Raw genomic sequence first — 13,498 nt, 5'->3', positions numbered from 1 at the left:
AAATCCATGCTTCTTGGAAGACTACGAATGGCTGATTATGTCAACACCTGTTTGCAAAACCTGCAATGCAACCCAACCCTTTCACCACCATCCCCTCAAAATCGTAAGGAGTCATTTCTCCTACCACCAACCTGCCCCAATCCGCTCAATCTCTCTAATCCTCCACTAAATCACCCCGGTTCAGAGGACGGCTCCCCCCGAACCCGTGTCTTTCCCCACCTGCCCAGTCTCGGCGTTAACGCCCACTCTCGAGAGTATCTCCCCTCCCCCAACCTGTTTTCCTCACACCCCGTTATTTCCTCACCGCCTGCAAGACCTGACGCTCCCCTCCCCCTTACCCCCTTTTCCAAACGCTCCTTCCCGGGGGCTGAAGCCTCCAGTACGCGAGGGTGATTTGCAGTCCCTGACCCCGAAGGACCCCCCTCCCGAGGTCGGGGTCCCCCGGCGCGCCTCACCAGCACAGGAGGAGCCGCAGCTCTTCGCCCCCAGGGCGGGGCAGGCTCCCGGGCTCCCGCCGCCGCCACCGGGCGCAGAGGACTCGGCCACGGAGGATGACGAGGAGACGGATGGGGACTGAGTGGCCGCCGACGGCTCCGCCATGGCTGCGCGAGCAAAGGCGGGAGAGGGGTGAATAGCGATGTGGGACGGGAGAGAGGGAGGGAAAGGAAAACAATCGGGCGGCTGGCTCTCCGAAGTCGCCTTGCCTCTCTGTGCTCCAAGGACAGAGTCCGACAGACAGACTGCCTTAGCCGAGCGCCGCGAGAGGGCGGAAGCGTGAACGCGCAGGCGCACAAAGGGCCCTCGGGCTGGCGGTGCGGGCGGGAGGCGGTCGAGTTGAGGCGCCCAGCGCAGGCGCAAGAACTGTCCCTCCGCGCTCTAGCAAGGAAGGAGGGGCAAAACGGGCTTCGCCCAGTGCCCGGGCCGGTGGCTGGGGTGGGCCGCGCCCCTCGGGGACCAGGCGCAAGGGGCGTGGCCAAGAATCAAGCCCCGCCCACCACTGCGGCCGAAGTGGGAGGGGGCCTGCGGCTTACTGTTGCTTCACGGCTCTTTTTGTGAATGTTTTAGCGTAGGCTGATTATGTGTTTTAACGATAGAAGTTTCTTTTTGCTTCCATTAGTGGAGAATATCTTTCCCACAGATTCCAGAGCCGATGTCTTTTGTCTGATGCGTTCCCACTCTTAACCCCAATGGTGAAAACCACAGTGTAGGCCCACTCTGCAAGGTGCTTTATGAATTTTTCTGGATGTGTCATAATATCTCATCACCATGAGGCAGAAATGGCACGATCTCCCATTTGGTAGGTGGAGAAAGATGCTGTACAGAGTGAAAAACTATAACTTATTCCAATCACATTGCAATGCAGCCGCAGAACCTGCTTCATGTTCTGATCTCTTTACTGTTCCGAAAGAGGTATCCACTTTGGGTCTTAAGGTTGTCCTTTCCTCTAAATAGACTAACAGATAGAGAAGACACATTCTGAATGAAAAAAAAGCTGAGCTAATGAAAAAGGAAGAGCCAGGAGACAACATCCTGGCTGTGGTTATGGAGGATGGTAAAATGAGGTACTAAAAATTGAGAATATGGCACAAAAGACACGTAATTGAATTTTATTCGTAGCCTAAAAGAGGTCCTTAGTGAAAACTGTATTTGAAACCAGATATCTAGCTTATACTGGATTTTGTTCACTTTTTGGCTTCTCTTTGGTCGGCTTGCAAAATTCAAAGCCTTCTCCCTACGTCTGGTCAAGTGATTTGAAATGTGCCTGATTCTTTTAAAAACGGAAATGTAAACTGGAAGTAATAAAGATGAAGACTGTAGGCTTTGTTATTACTAAAGCAGCAATCGATGACCAGAAGGGCAATTGCAGGATCAGCAGATCCTGTAAAGATGCAACCTCATGAAGGGGGAGGTAGCCAGCCAAGCAGCCACAGAGAGGAAAAGTGATCTGACCAGAGGAAATCTAGAACAGTCAGTGGACTACATCTGTCCTTGACAGTTTTTAAGGTCAGGTAAAGCCCAGACAGGAAAAAAACTCCTGGCCATTGAAACACTCTGAAAAAAGGCACAGAGAATATTTCCCAAAATAACTTTGTGGCAAATATCTAACTCTGGCACTTAACAGCATCAGTTGACACTGCAGCAACCTGTCTCTTAGATGACAAAGAGAAATGCAATCCAATCTGATAACCAAGCCAGTTATCTACCCATTCTGATAAATGCATAAATTTTAAAAATTTACATTATTAGGTGCTGGATAAGGAAATGAATGAGGCTGGTCTCTAACTCTGACAGCAATTGCTAGGATCTGCAGACCCTGGCTGGAAAGGAATCTTGTTTCCATATCTAGAAAGAGAGAAAAGAAGATAAAAATCAAGACATTGGTGTGGTCTTGGTGGTCTCTTCAAACCCTTCAGATTTTTTACATAAGAGGCCTTTGTGCTAGATCCAATTCTTGAAGCTGCCTTTCCTTCCTGCTCTCATTTGCTGTACCAGTAAATTTCCCTGAGACTGACTCTTGCTTGGGATGTTATTTGTATACATGGTTTGTTCCACAGATGTTTACTGGTCACTTGCTGTGTGTATGACGGCATCCTGGGAAATTTGGAGGGATCCAAAAAATATGTTTATCCTGAGCTTACAAGCTAGTTGGGGCTTAGAACATACCTAAAGTTAAAAAAATACAAATTAAATAGCAACCAAAAACAACCCCCAAACAACACAAAATTATAATGCTATGATTAGATGACAAGTGAATTGTATGAATTTAAGAGTATAGGGAATCACTATGGAGTTATAGTGACTTGGGGAGGTTTTATGAAGAAGCTAAGTCAGGAGTTTGGAGTGGTAAGGAGGTCATTAAAGGCAAGGGAGAATGGTGTGAAGCAAATGCATGGGCTGTTTTTGTGCAAGTATACAATAACACCTCCTTCTGGGCAGACCAGTCACAAAAAAGCACCCCTTCCTCCCAGCCCAGCCCATGATGCACGTCAATGTTGGCTTGACTAGCAGAACTTGGCCTAGATTTGATCCCATCTTGCCCCTCCCCTCCACAGGCTGCATTAGTACAACACAACACAACACAGCCTTCTGTGGTGGCTGGAGGCCTAGAAGTGTGAGATGTTTTGGGTACGGTTAGCCCAGGTTGGCTAGAGCCAAGGGCTTGGATTAGGACAAGAGGGAGATAAAATGGGGAAGATGGGTTGGGGCCAGAGTGTGGAGAAGCAGTAACAGAGCCTTAAAGAACTGAGGGTTCATCTTAAGGCTAATGGGGATTCAGCATAAGTTTTCAGGCAGGGAAGGGCTCAGGTGGGATTGTTAAAGTGCTCACTGGAGTACAGCCATTTCTCAGGAGTTCTGAGCAATTTTTACTGCTGAGGCACTGAGCTGGGAAATCTTCTTTCTTGCTCCTATCCTTATGGGACAGGTATTTACAAAGCTAATTTCCCACATCACTTTCTAGGCCATCTTATTACCCAGTTTATTTTTTTTTCTTGACTTTTAGAAAAAAAATTATTTAATTAAAAATTTTAATATAGTCACATGCCATATATGTGTTTATATTCAAAAGTATATATACTATAAAGTTTTATTCTATCACCAACCCCTCTCCACCCACTGGTCTCTCCCTCTACACTCACATAGGTAACTACTGTTAGGAGCTTTTCGTGGCAAATGCACAGGTGAATATAGCAAATCTATATCCTTTTTTATTTTTTTAATTTTTATTTTTGGCTGCGTTGGGTCTTTGTTGCTGCGCGCGGGCTTTCTCTAGTTGTGGAGAGCGGGGTCTACTCTTGGTTGCGGTGCGCAGGCTTCTCATTGCGGTGGCTTCTCTTGTTGCGGATCCCAGGCTCTAGGCGCACGGGCTTCAGTAGTTGCGGCACACGGGCTCAGTAGTTGTGGCTCACAGGCTTTAGAGCGCAGACTCAGTAGTTGTGGTGCGTGGGCTTAGTTGCTCCGTGGCATGTGGGATCTTCCCAGACCAGGGCTCGAACCCATGTCCCCTGCATTGGCAGGCGGATTCTTAACCACTGTGCCACCAGGGAAGCCCTATACACCATTTTATACACGAGCAAAGTAAGGTATTTAAATGACACCCAGACTGGCCAGTAGTCCAGTCTGTCTTCTCTGAGTGCCCAGTCTGTTGCTTAAATGTGGATCCTGCAAGTAGGTGGTAGGAGAGGAGGCTGAGCTGTCAGCACAGTCAGTGAGTGACAATTATTTACTTGGCTGTTTACCCCAGGAGGCTGTGAGTCTCTGGAGGACAAGAATGTGTCTTATGCATTGTTGCAGCATTACTGCCTAGCACTGTGCCTGGCACGCAATAAACACCCTATTTTTGGAAAGCTGTGGATCCTGAGTCACAGTGGATATTATTGCAGAAAACAATTTTTCTATTTTTGTGCTTTGTAACATAAGTCAGTATCTCGAATATTTATGACTTTGTTTTGCTTTTCCAGAATGAATATAATGATTACCAATTTTTGAGCACTAATTATGCATCAGTTCTAATTGCCAAACACTTACGTCTCATTTAACCTACAACTCTGTGACTTGAGTATTCAAATCATTTGGCAGATGATGATAAAACGAGTTCAAAGAGGTTAACTAATTCACCCAAGTTTGCCCAGCTAGTGAGCATCAGAGCTAGAATTCAGAGCCAGCTCAGTCTGACCACAAAGCCAGTGGCCTTGACCATTCAAGCATGTCTACATGTCACCTACTCTGGAAAACCACAAGGAAAGCTCAGCCTCTGGTCATACCACGTGACTCAATTCAGAGTGAGATGGTTGAAGGCAGGCTCAAATCAGTCTCATCAATTTTTAGCATTTTGAACCTCCACTGTTTTGATGACCCTGGATACTTGAGAAGGAAACAACAATAACAAAACAGGTTTCTTGTTTACAGGGGTTGTTTTCTAAGCTGTGACTAATCCTAAAGTGTACCTATAATTTGTAGTGTTGTTCTAAGTGCCCAAAACTTCTACAGTGTATGGGGAGGCTGATGTGCTGGCACTGACCTTAATGTTATATTGAGAAAGATGCAATGTATTTTTTTAAACATTTATTTATTTTATTTATTTATTTTTGGCTGCACTGGGTCTTTGTTGCTGTGCGCGGGCTTTCTCTAGTCGCGGCGAGCAGGGGCTACTTTTCGTTGCGGTGCACAGGCTTCTCATTGTGGTTGCTTCTCTTGCTGTGGAGCACGGGCTCTAGGCACGCGGGCTTCAATAGTTGTGGCACCCGGGTTTAACTGCTCTGCGGCATGTGGGATCTTCCCAGACCAGGGATTGAACCCATGTCCCCTGCACTGGCAGGTGGATTCTTAACCACCGCGTCACCAGGGAAGTCCCTAACGTATACCTTCTTTATTCTTCCATTCAATAAATATTTGAGTTTCTACCATCTGCCTGGCACTGTCTGGGGGCACTGGAGATATAGCAGTGAACCAAAACAAAAATTCTTGTCCATTTGGAACTTATATTCTAGTGGGAAGAGACAAACAAAAATAAAAGTAAAACAAAGTTAGATGGTGAGAAGTCTTATGGAGAAGGATGGGGAAGGGGAATATAGAATGCTGGGAGGTATGCTCAATTTTAAATTCTTACACTGCATGTTGCAATTGTGACAAGTCATTAGCCTCTGGCCCCTTTCTCTTCTGAGCATGCCTCATAATGCCCTGGATTTGTGTCACATCCTGTAGGTCCTGCTTACTGCACACCCAATGCGAAACCCCAGGAACTACTTGTCTTGAGGTTCTCATCTAGTTTCTTGCTGGCCAGAGTTAATTTAGATCTAACCTAGACTCAAATATAAAGCCTGGAGGAGGGTATTCAAATAATCTTGAGAGTTTGCAGAGAATCAGAAGGTGCAGGGGAAAAGAAACCAAAACAGGACCTCTTCAGGTAAGATTAGGTAGAATTATCTTTACCTTTTCACTTCTGGCCTAATCATTCGGGGAGTGAAAAACAGCTCATGGGCGTGGCAGGGCCTAGAGATAGCTGGAAGGAGGTTCTGGGTAGGTTATAATAGTTAAGGTAGAGGCAGAAGAAAGAAAGTGGAATAATTTGTCGAGTGAATGAGGCAATGGTGATGCCAAGAGGTGGTAGCAGTGGGGGGGAGGGAGATAGAGGCTTTAGCCTCTCATAAGCTCCACCAGCTATTTAGCCCCAAGACAACTGCCCCTACCCCAACGAATCCAAAATAACAATATTCTTCAATTGTGACAACTGAGATTTTCTCAATCACACGTGAAGCGTGAATAAAAGCATTTTTGGAGAACCCAGTTTTGTATTGATCTACCATACAGTTTAAGTAAGAGTGTGATTGCCAAAGCAGCTCCGAAACAAGCTCCTCTAAGCCGGAGATTTACAAAATATGGCCATGGCTTAGACTGGACAAAGCCAGTGGAAGGACTTTGCCTGGAAGTTCTTACGTTAGCTATTAGAGTGGCTATGGTGCGCCATCAGGCTTGGACAGGGACGGGAATATGGGGCTAAGTTGCTGATGGTGATGATGAAGTCACGACCTCCTCTCCTTGTGAAGTCAAAATCATTTAAAAGAACAGCGATGCTCACGTCACCCAGGGTTGAGGCCTCCCTTCGGTCCTTAGGGCAGAGTGCCGCCGACCTACGGCTCCGGCCAGCGTTAAACACCGAAACCGTCTCAAACGCGGCCGGCAATGGTCTGAGGGCGGTTCCACCAACGCCTCCGCTGGGGGGCCTGGCCTCAAGGCTAAGTGAGGGCAGGGCGGGGATGACTGGGCGGCCCACCGCTCCCTGCACAGCCTGCTGGGAGTTGTAGTTCAGTCGTCGAAGAGCCGCGGCAATCCCCATCCCTCTCTTCCGCTTCCTCCCCGCCCGGATGAGTGCGCAGAATGGGAACCGTTGGAGGGTACCCAAAGAGCGTGGGACTACAATTCCCAACGGACGGTTGCCCCCAGGGCGCAGCCCCAGGTAGCCGGCAGCGGGTGTCGGACTCCGGCGCACGCGCACACGCGTCGGGCGGTGGCAGAATTCGGCGGCGTGCGCTTTCCCGCTCCAGCCCGCTCGGCGCTCCCTGCACCTTGGGGTGCCGGTTGATCTTCGCCAGTCCGCTGTTCACGCGCCGTCTCGTGGTTTCGCGCGCCTCTCCTTCTCCCTAGTTTTTTGTAGAGCCCAGGCCACGCCCGTTTCCCGCCTCCAGGGCCTGGTTCGTTCCCGCCCCAGTCCGCCCCTCTCTGAGCCCCTTCTCCTTCTGCTGGAGGCGGAGGCTCCATGTTGTCCCCTCAGCGAGTGGTAGCGGCTGCATCGGGAGGAGCAGGTGAGGCGCGCTATTTCCCTCGAGCCCGCTCCGTGGCCACCCCCGCTGCCCTCCCTGCTATGGTTTCGAGGAGACCGGACGCCCGCGCCGCCGCCTTTCCTCGTCCCGGTGTTGGGACCGCGCGCCTCTCGCTGGGGTCCCTTGGCCGACGAATTCGGGTCCGGGGGCTGCTCGCAGGGCCGGACCAGTCAGACGCGGGCGGCGCCTTCCTCCGCTCCCGGCTGGGAGCGGCCGCCTTCGGGGGTCGGGCCTTGGGCCCGGAGGAGGCCGTTAGTGCCCCTCGGGGGTGCCGCCGCCCATCTGGCCCTTCCCCTCCCGACCTGGGGCGGACCCCGAGGGTCGGTGGTCCTGGGGCGGCGTTTAGAGGCTGAGCTGGGCGCTCCGGGCTGCTGCCCTCTCCCTGCCTAGGCGCTTCGCTCGCTCGCTGACCGGGAAACCTCGGGCCGAGTGGCTCTGGCCGTTATTAACGGGCCCAGGGAGTGGGGAAGGTAGATGCTTTATTGTTCAGCCTTTTAAAAAGCTCTAGAGGGCTGCGAAGCGTCTTTGAGTTGGAAGCTTTATTTTTATCCTAAAGACCTTGAGTTACAGGAGGTATTAGGGAAGTCGATTTTCAACCCGCACTTATCTCCGTAAAGGAGATAAAAGAATGTGGCCTAAATTGATTTTTAGGAAGTTCTTTTAGTACGTTTGGTACAGTACTTTGTTCGTTTGCTTTCTTGAAGACACAAAGCATAGTGAAAGTATTAAAGAAAAAACAAAAGTCACCATTAATTCATGGATTTTAATTTCATCTGTCATTCTACCTAACTTTATTCTTGTTTACTGTGTGTGCTGTTGAAATGGCCGGAAGTTTTCACTTGTGAAATCTAAAGGCAAAAAAAAAAGAAGAAAAGAACATTGTTTGAAGACTCTTTTAATATAATCCTAGTCCTCAAATTTGAATACGAAGTTGGATGGAATGTTTTGGGAAGGAGAGAAAACTAACGGACCAAAAACGTGGTTTCACATTTTGGCTGGCTTTTGGAGAAGCAAAACCTACGTAGTTTTAAACCGCGACAAGTATTCAGCATTGCAGTGTACTGAATTTCAAATTAGTGTTTTCTTTCAATCCCCACAGAAACCAGCTCATAGTATAGAAATCTCTGTTGCTGCTTTAACACCTGTAAAGAAAACGCTTGATTGAAAAAGACCTCTACCTAATGAAGCATTACACTAGTAGAGCAGGTTGTTTTATTAGCTGTTGTTTACTGTCTTACTGGAGTAATCATAAAATTAAGAAAAGTAGTAAAAAGTAGAGGATAAATGTGATGATGTGTACTAGCATAATTGTCTTAGTTTTCACTAAATAGGACTTGTTTAGATTCGGCTTTTTTAGAATTGGTTTTCTATGGAGTAGCACATGCATTTTTCATTTTTATGATTCCTAAGTCATAAAATAAAAGGTATACTCACACTGATTATTTAAAATGAAATAATAGGGAATTGTAAGAAGCAAGAAATATAAAGTCATCTCTACTTCCCCAGTTCCCCAGCGGTAGTCATTACTCACAGTTTGGTCATATATTCTAAGATTTCTTTCAAGTACCTTAGGGAACCCTAGGTTGTGTGAACTTGTTTAAAATTTACCCGCAGTGACTCGGCATGCCTGTTAAACTTTCTATGGCCTTGTGTCTTATACTGAGAAATTGTTTAACAAAACTACAGTTTAAAGTTAGTCTGAATTTTAGAACATTTTCCTAACTTATCTTTGAGATTCTAGGAGCATATTCTCTAAAAAAATATCAAGGGGGAAAAGTGAGGGGAAAGCTTTTAGTTAAACGAAATAAGTCTTTTAATTGCTGTAGAGCTGTGGTTCTCAGCCCTGCTGCTGCACATTAGAATAACTTGGGGTTTTTAAAACCTGCCAATGCTTGGGGCCCACTCACAGATTCTGATTTAATATATTGAGGGGCCAGGCAACAGTTTAAAAAAAAAACCCCAAAACGCAAGTAATTTAATTTCTATACTAATGTATACAAATTTCTCTATAGGTGGTTGCTTAATTTGAATTGATTTATTACTTTATAGGAAGTATAATTTGTAATATCAGTATTTTTGTATTGAGTTGATACCCTTCCATGCAAATATCTAAAGAATGCCTTTTATTGGTATGTGTTTTGATTGTTAGAATATGTTTTGATTGTTAGAATGTGTTACATATATTTCACAGATAAAGTATCAGTATATTACAAATCAGAAAATAGGTTTTAGTGGTATAGTAGGTGACTAAGCAAAGAAGTAGATTAATTCTTTTTGTCTTGAAATGATAAGGACTCCAAATCAAATATTGCCAGTTAAGAAAGTCTTATTCAACTGGAATACAGGTAATTAAAACCTTCAGGTAACCAGATTGATTTTGGTGGTGTTCTTATTTTTAGGGTAAAGTCAAATAAGATGAATATTGAATTCATTCTATTAGAAAGATTTTTATCTTTTTAATAGAATAGCCTGGCATCTATTTTATTAAATGCCTGTATTAAATTAGATGCCTATAGTATAGCCTGGCATCATTTTTAGATTCAGCCCAGTCTCTGCATTTCTGAATCTTTAATACTGTTTAGTCATAGTTGATCTTCATAAATCCATTAAGCACTACAGAATTCTTAATTGACAAAGAAAATGTGGTTTTGTTCAGCTTTCTGTACTAAGGTACAAATTTCCTCTACTATTCTGTTAAGTTGCATTTAAATAGAATTTTCACTGAAACAACATTAAAAATATACGTGTATCTACCGGCATGCTTACTGCCTTGAGACAAAACAGTGTATAAAAGCACTCCCTCACCATCACCAAAAAAGAGCCACACCCAGCAGTTGTAGAGTTGGCTGAGGGCTTTAGTGTACTTAGCCTTACATATGATGATGTGTTTTCTTTGGCCTTTTCTGTGAATTAGGAACTTTAAAGACTGCCAGTAAGAACAAGGCATGAAAATGGTATGCTTCTGATTTTGGGTGTGTTGCTTTTGCCCTTTAGAAAATGTGGTATTTCAAAAGGAGAGTGGAAAACTCAGGTCATAACTTTACCCTGAGTCATGCACGCTACTCAGTGAAATGTTTCTATAACTGTAGTTAGGATTTGCTTTTCAAAACTCTCTGGATAGTAAGGATGAGTACTGAGGCTGGCTCTACCCCCGTGGTTCTTAACCCAGGGCGATTTTGCCTGGTTGGGACACTTAGCAATGTCTGGAGACATTGCTGGGTCTCACAATCAGGAGGAAGCACTACTGGTATCCAGTGGGTAGAGGCCAGAGATGCAGCTAAATATCTTGCAGTGAATGGGGTAGCTCCCCACAACAAAGAGTTATCCAGCCCCAAATATCCGTGGTGCTGAGGTTGAGAAACCCTGGTCTAAACTGTTGACTTGATCTACTAAATTCTGTCTGAATTATCTGAAATAGCAATTGTAATTGCTTCCAAATAACTAGTTTCATTGAATTTATCACTGTTCAGATGGTCTTCTCAAGCATTTGAGGGACATTTAAACTTTTTTCCCCATAATGCTTTTTCTGATAGAACTTATTTCTTAAAATTTACATTTTCCATAGGAGCAGGAAGGCCAACTATAATTCAGAAGTCTCATCTACTTTTATTTAGCCTGTGCAGCTACTTTTTTTTTTCTGTCAGTCCTTTGAAAATTCAGAAATAATTCTAGGAAGAATCAGCGCTGTAATTTGCTCAGATCTCTACAAATTTGTCCCTATAATAATTAATTTCACTTGTTAGTCTTTCAGCCATTCTGTTTGGGTTGTCTGTTTTTGTTTTAGTGCAGAGCTTCTCCGTTGAATCCAATGATACAACGATTGTTTGAATAGGCATACTTAAACCTATTGGTTAGTCTGGATTAAGGTGTGTTGTGTCCAAAGTAAAGGATACGTCAGTACTTTAAAAGTAATTAGAAAAAATGTTGTAGCTTCCACATCAACTATTGGAGTCCTTTTTAATTATGCAAATATTTCAACATTTCTACATACTTCGAAATGATGGCTGATGCAGTATTGCTATGAGCTATTTACAGCACTAATCAGAATTGGCAGTATGATATAGTTCTACCACTCACGTTTTTTTTTTTTTTAACTTAGGTTTTAAGTTCACTAAACTTAGGTTTTCCCTAAACTTAGGTTTTCCCTAAACTTAGGTTTTAAGTTCACTTAAATGTATACAGATGGTCGGGGAACTAGGATCCCACAAACTGCGTGGTGCGGCCAAAAATACAGATGATAGATGTGACTGTGGTCAGGCCATATCTTTGTATGTGTATAAAATGTCCCATCTGGTATTCATGTAAATGAACATAATAGAGCATTACCTCTTCATATCGAACATTAACTGTTCATGTAAGTGAGCCTTACTGTTGTTGTCATCTCAGAATGCATATCTAGACCTTGGGAAATGATTGCTTCGCTAAAGGGAGAAGGCATATAAGGTTGCCACTTAAAGGTTTTTCTAGTACTGTCCCTGGAGGTTAGATCTCCAGAGTATAAGATTACTGAGACATGGGAGTAATTTCACTGCAAATGGAGTATCTCTCCCCCTTAAAAAACTCCTAAAACAAACCCCCAAGTCTTTGGTGGGGTCCTTGCTGAGCAAGTTGCTTTAATGTTTTTATCATCGTAAATTTTGATCTGTTCTTTAGCCAGGACTATACAATTTTAAATTACGCCAAGGCATGAATACGTTACCCAGCAAGTTTGGCCAATTTAGATATTCAGGAAATTTTCAGTTGTTCAAGAGAGATTGAATTTTAGAGCTATAAAATGGCTTTACCTAACTGCCTGATTTTGTGGACGAAGCTGAGACACAGAGAAGTAAAGTGATTTACTCACGCTGTTACGGTTAGTACGAAACTGGGCCCAGAAATCTGGTCTTTCCTGATTGTTAGGGAAGGCCTTTCTCCTGTAGATACTCCTTCACTGTTATAACAGTCTTTGCCAAACCAGGAGCTTAAGTCATAGAAGGAAGAAATGATAGGGTCTGGTGGTATGTTTCATATAGGAAGATGGAGTCAGGGAAGATGTGAAGGCTGAAAGGTGGAGATTTGAGAGAAGTGGAGCAGCTGAGAGGATTCATTTTGATGATACTAAATGTAGACTTATAAAATGTTAGAACTGAAAGGGTTGCTAGAGGTTAAATCTTGACTCATTTTACTATTGAGACTGAAGACTAGACATGCCCAGAATCACACAGGTTGTTAGTGGTAGAACTGGAACAGGAACTTGTCTCCTGACTCTTTTTTTTTTTTTTTTTTTTGGCTGTGTTGGGTCTTCGTTTCTACGCGAGGGCTTTCTCTAGTTGCGGCGAGCGGGGGCCACTCTTCATTGCGGTGCGCGGGCCTCTCACTATCGCGGCCTCTCTTGCTGCAGAGCACAGGCTCCAGACGCGCAGGCTCAGTAGTTGTGGCCCACGGGCCCAGTTGTTCCGCGGCATGTGGGATCCTCCCAGACCAGGGCTCGAACCCGCGTCCCCCGCACAGGCAGGCAGATTCTCAACCACTGTGCCACCAGGGAAGCCCTCTCCTGACTCTTATACCCATATATTTCTACATAATACTCCTCCGAGAGTGAGCTGATGGTGGAATATCCGGGTGAATCTGTCCCTTAAGCAATTGCACATTTGGACCTAAGTGCAGGTTAGAAATTAATGAAGTTGCATCACCAAAATAGAGGGTGTAGTGAAATTATAAGAATAAAGAGCTTATTCAGGGAGAGGTTGAGAACTGCGGAAGGCTAAAGCAGGGTGTTGGTGGGTATCACAGGAGGCTAAAAAGGAGAACCAGTGAAAGGGGATGATAAAGAGGCTGGAAGAGAACTAGGAGTGGGCACTGTTGTGGAGTCCAAAAGTTTTAAGAAGTTTTAGAAGTGGTTGGCCAATGTGTTATATCACAGGTGCAGAGTTGAATGAGAATCAAGAAAGGCCTGTTGGATTTGGCAGGAGAGGTCATTGATGAACTAGAGAATGGTTTCAACAGAGAGACTGAGAGGAAAGTCAGATTGCAAAGTGATAAGAAGGGAATGGGTAGATAAGTGGATGAAGACACACTTCCAGGGAGGTTGACAAAGAAAGGAGACTGGGAGGAGGAAGGGAGGAAACTGACTTTTATTGAGGTTCTTTACATGTACTGTAGGGTTTAGTGTTTACAGTACTAGGAAGCTGTTATTCTAT

At 44.8% G+C, this 13,498-nt stretch overlaps 2 protein-coding genes across 9 annotated transcripts in view; one reads left to right on the top strand and one right to left on the bottom strand.

Annotated features, from left to right (window-relative positions):
- RTN3 (reticulon 3) overlaps positions 1 to 845 on the bottom strand; it is a 54,541-nt gene extending 53,696 nt beyond the window's left edge. Inside the window, exon 1 of one of the 7 annotated variants that reach the window (XM_082477154.1) lies at positions 456 to 845. In XM_082477154.1, coding sequence (XP_082333280.1) covers positions 456 to 600 — 145 coding nt within the window. In that variant the 5' untranslated portion in view covers positions 601 to 845. The remainder of the gene's footprint in view (positions 1 to 455) is intronic. The other 6 variants (XM_082477155.1, XM_082477156.1, XM_082477157.1 and 3 more) reach the window with 6 other exon arrangements.
- A 6,002-nt stretch (positions 846 to 6,847) lies between these two features.
- The window catches only part of ATL3 (atlastin GTPase 3), a 54,934-nt gene continuing 48,283 nt past the window's right edge, over positions 6,848 to 13,498 (top strand). Inside the window, exon 1 of one of the 2 annotated variants that reach the window (XM_082477173.1) lies at positions 6,848 to 6,955. In XM_082477173.1, coding sequence (XP_082333299.1) covers positions 6,877 to 6,955 — 79 coding nt within the window. In that variant the 5' untranslated portion in view covers positions 6,848 to 6,876. Of the gene's footprint in view, positions 6,956 to 6,986; positions 7,302 to 13,498 lie in introns of those variants that run through there. The other variant, XM_082477174.1, reaches the window with a different exon arrangement.

This window comes from Balaenoptera physalus (assembly GCF_965194825.1).
Source record: "Balaenoptera physalus genome assembly, chromosome: 10".
Taxonomy (NCBI): Eukaryota; Metazoa; Chordata; class Mammalia; order Artiodactyla; family Balaenopteridae; genus Balaenoptera; species Balaenoptera physalus.
The sequence above is the reverse complement of the archived record's forward strand: the minus strand, read 5'-3'. Positions and strand labels throughout refer to the sequence as shown.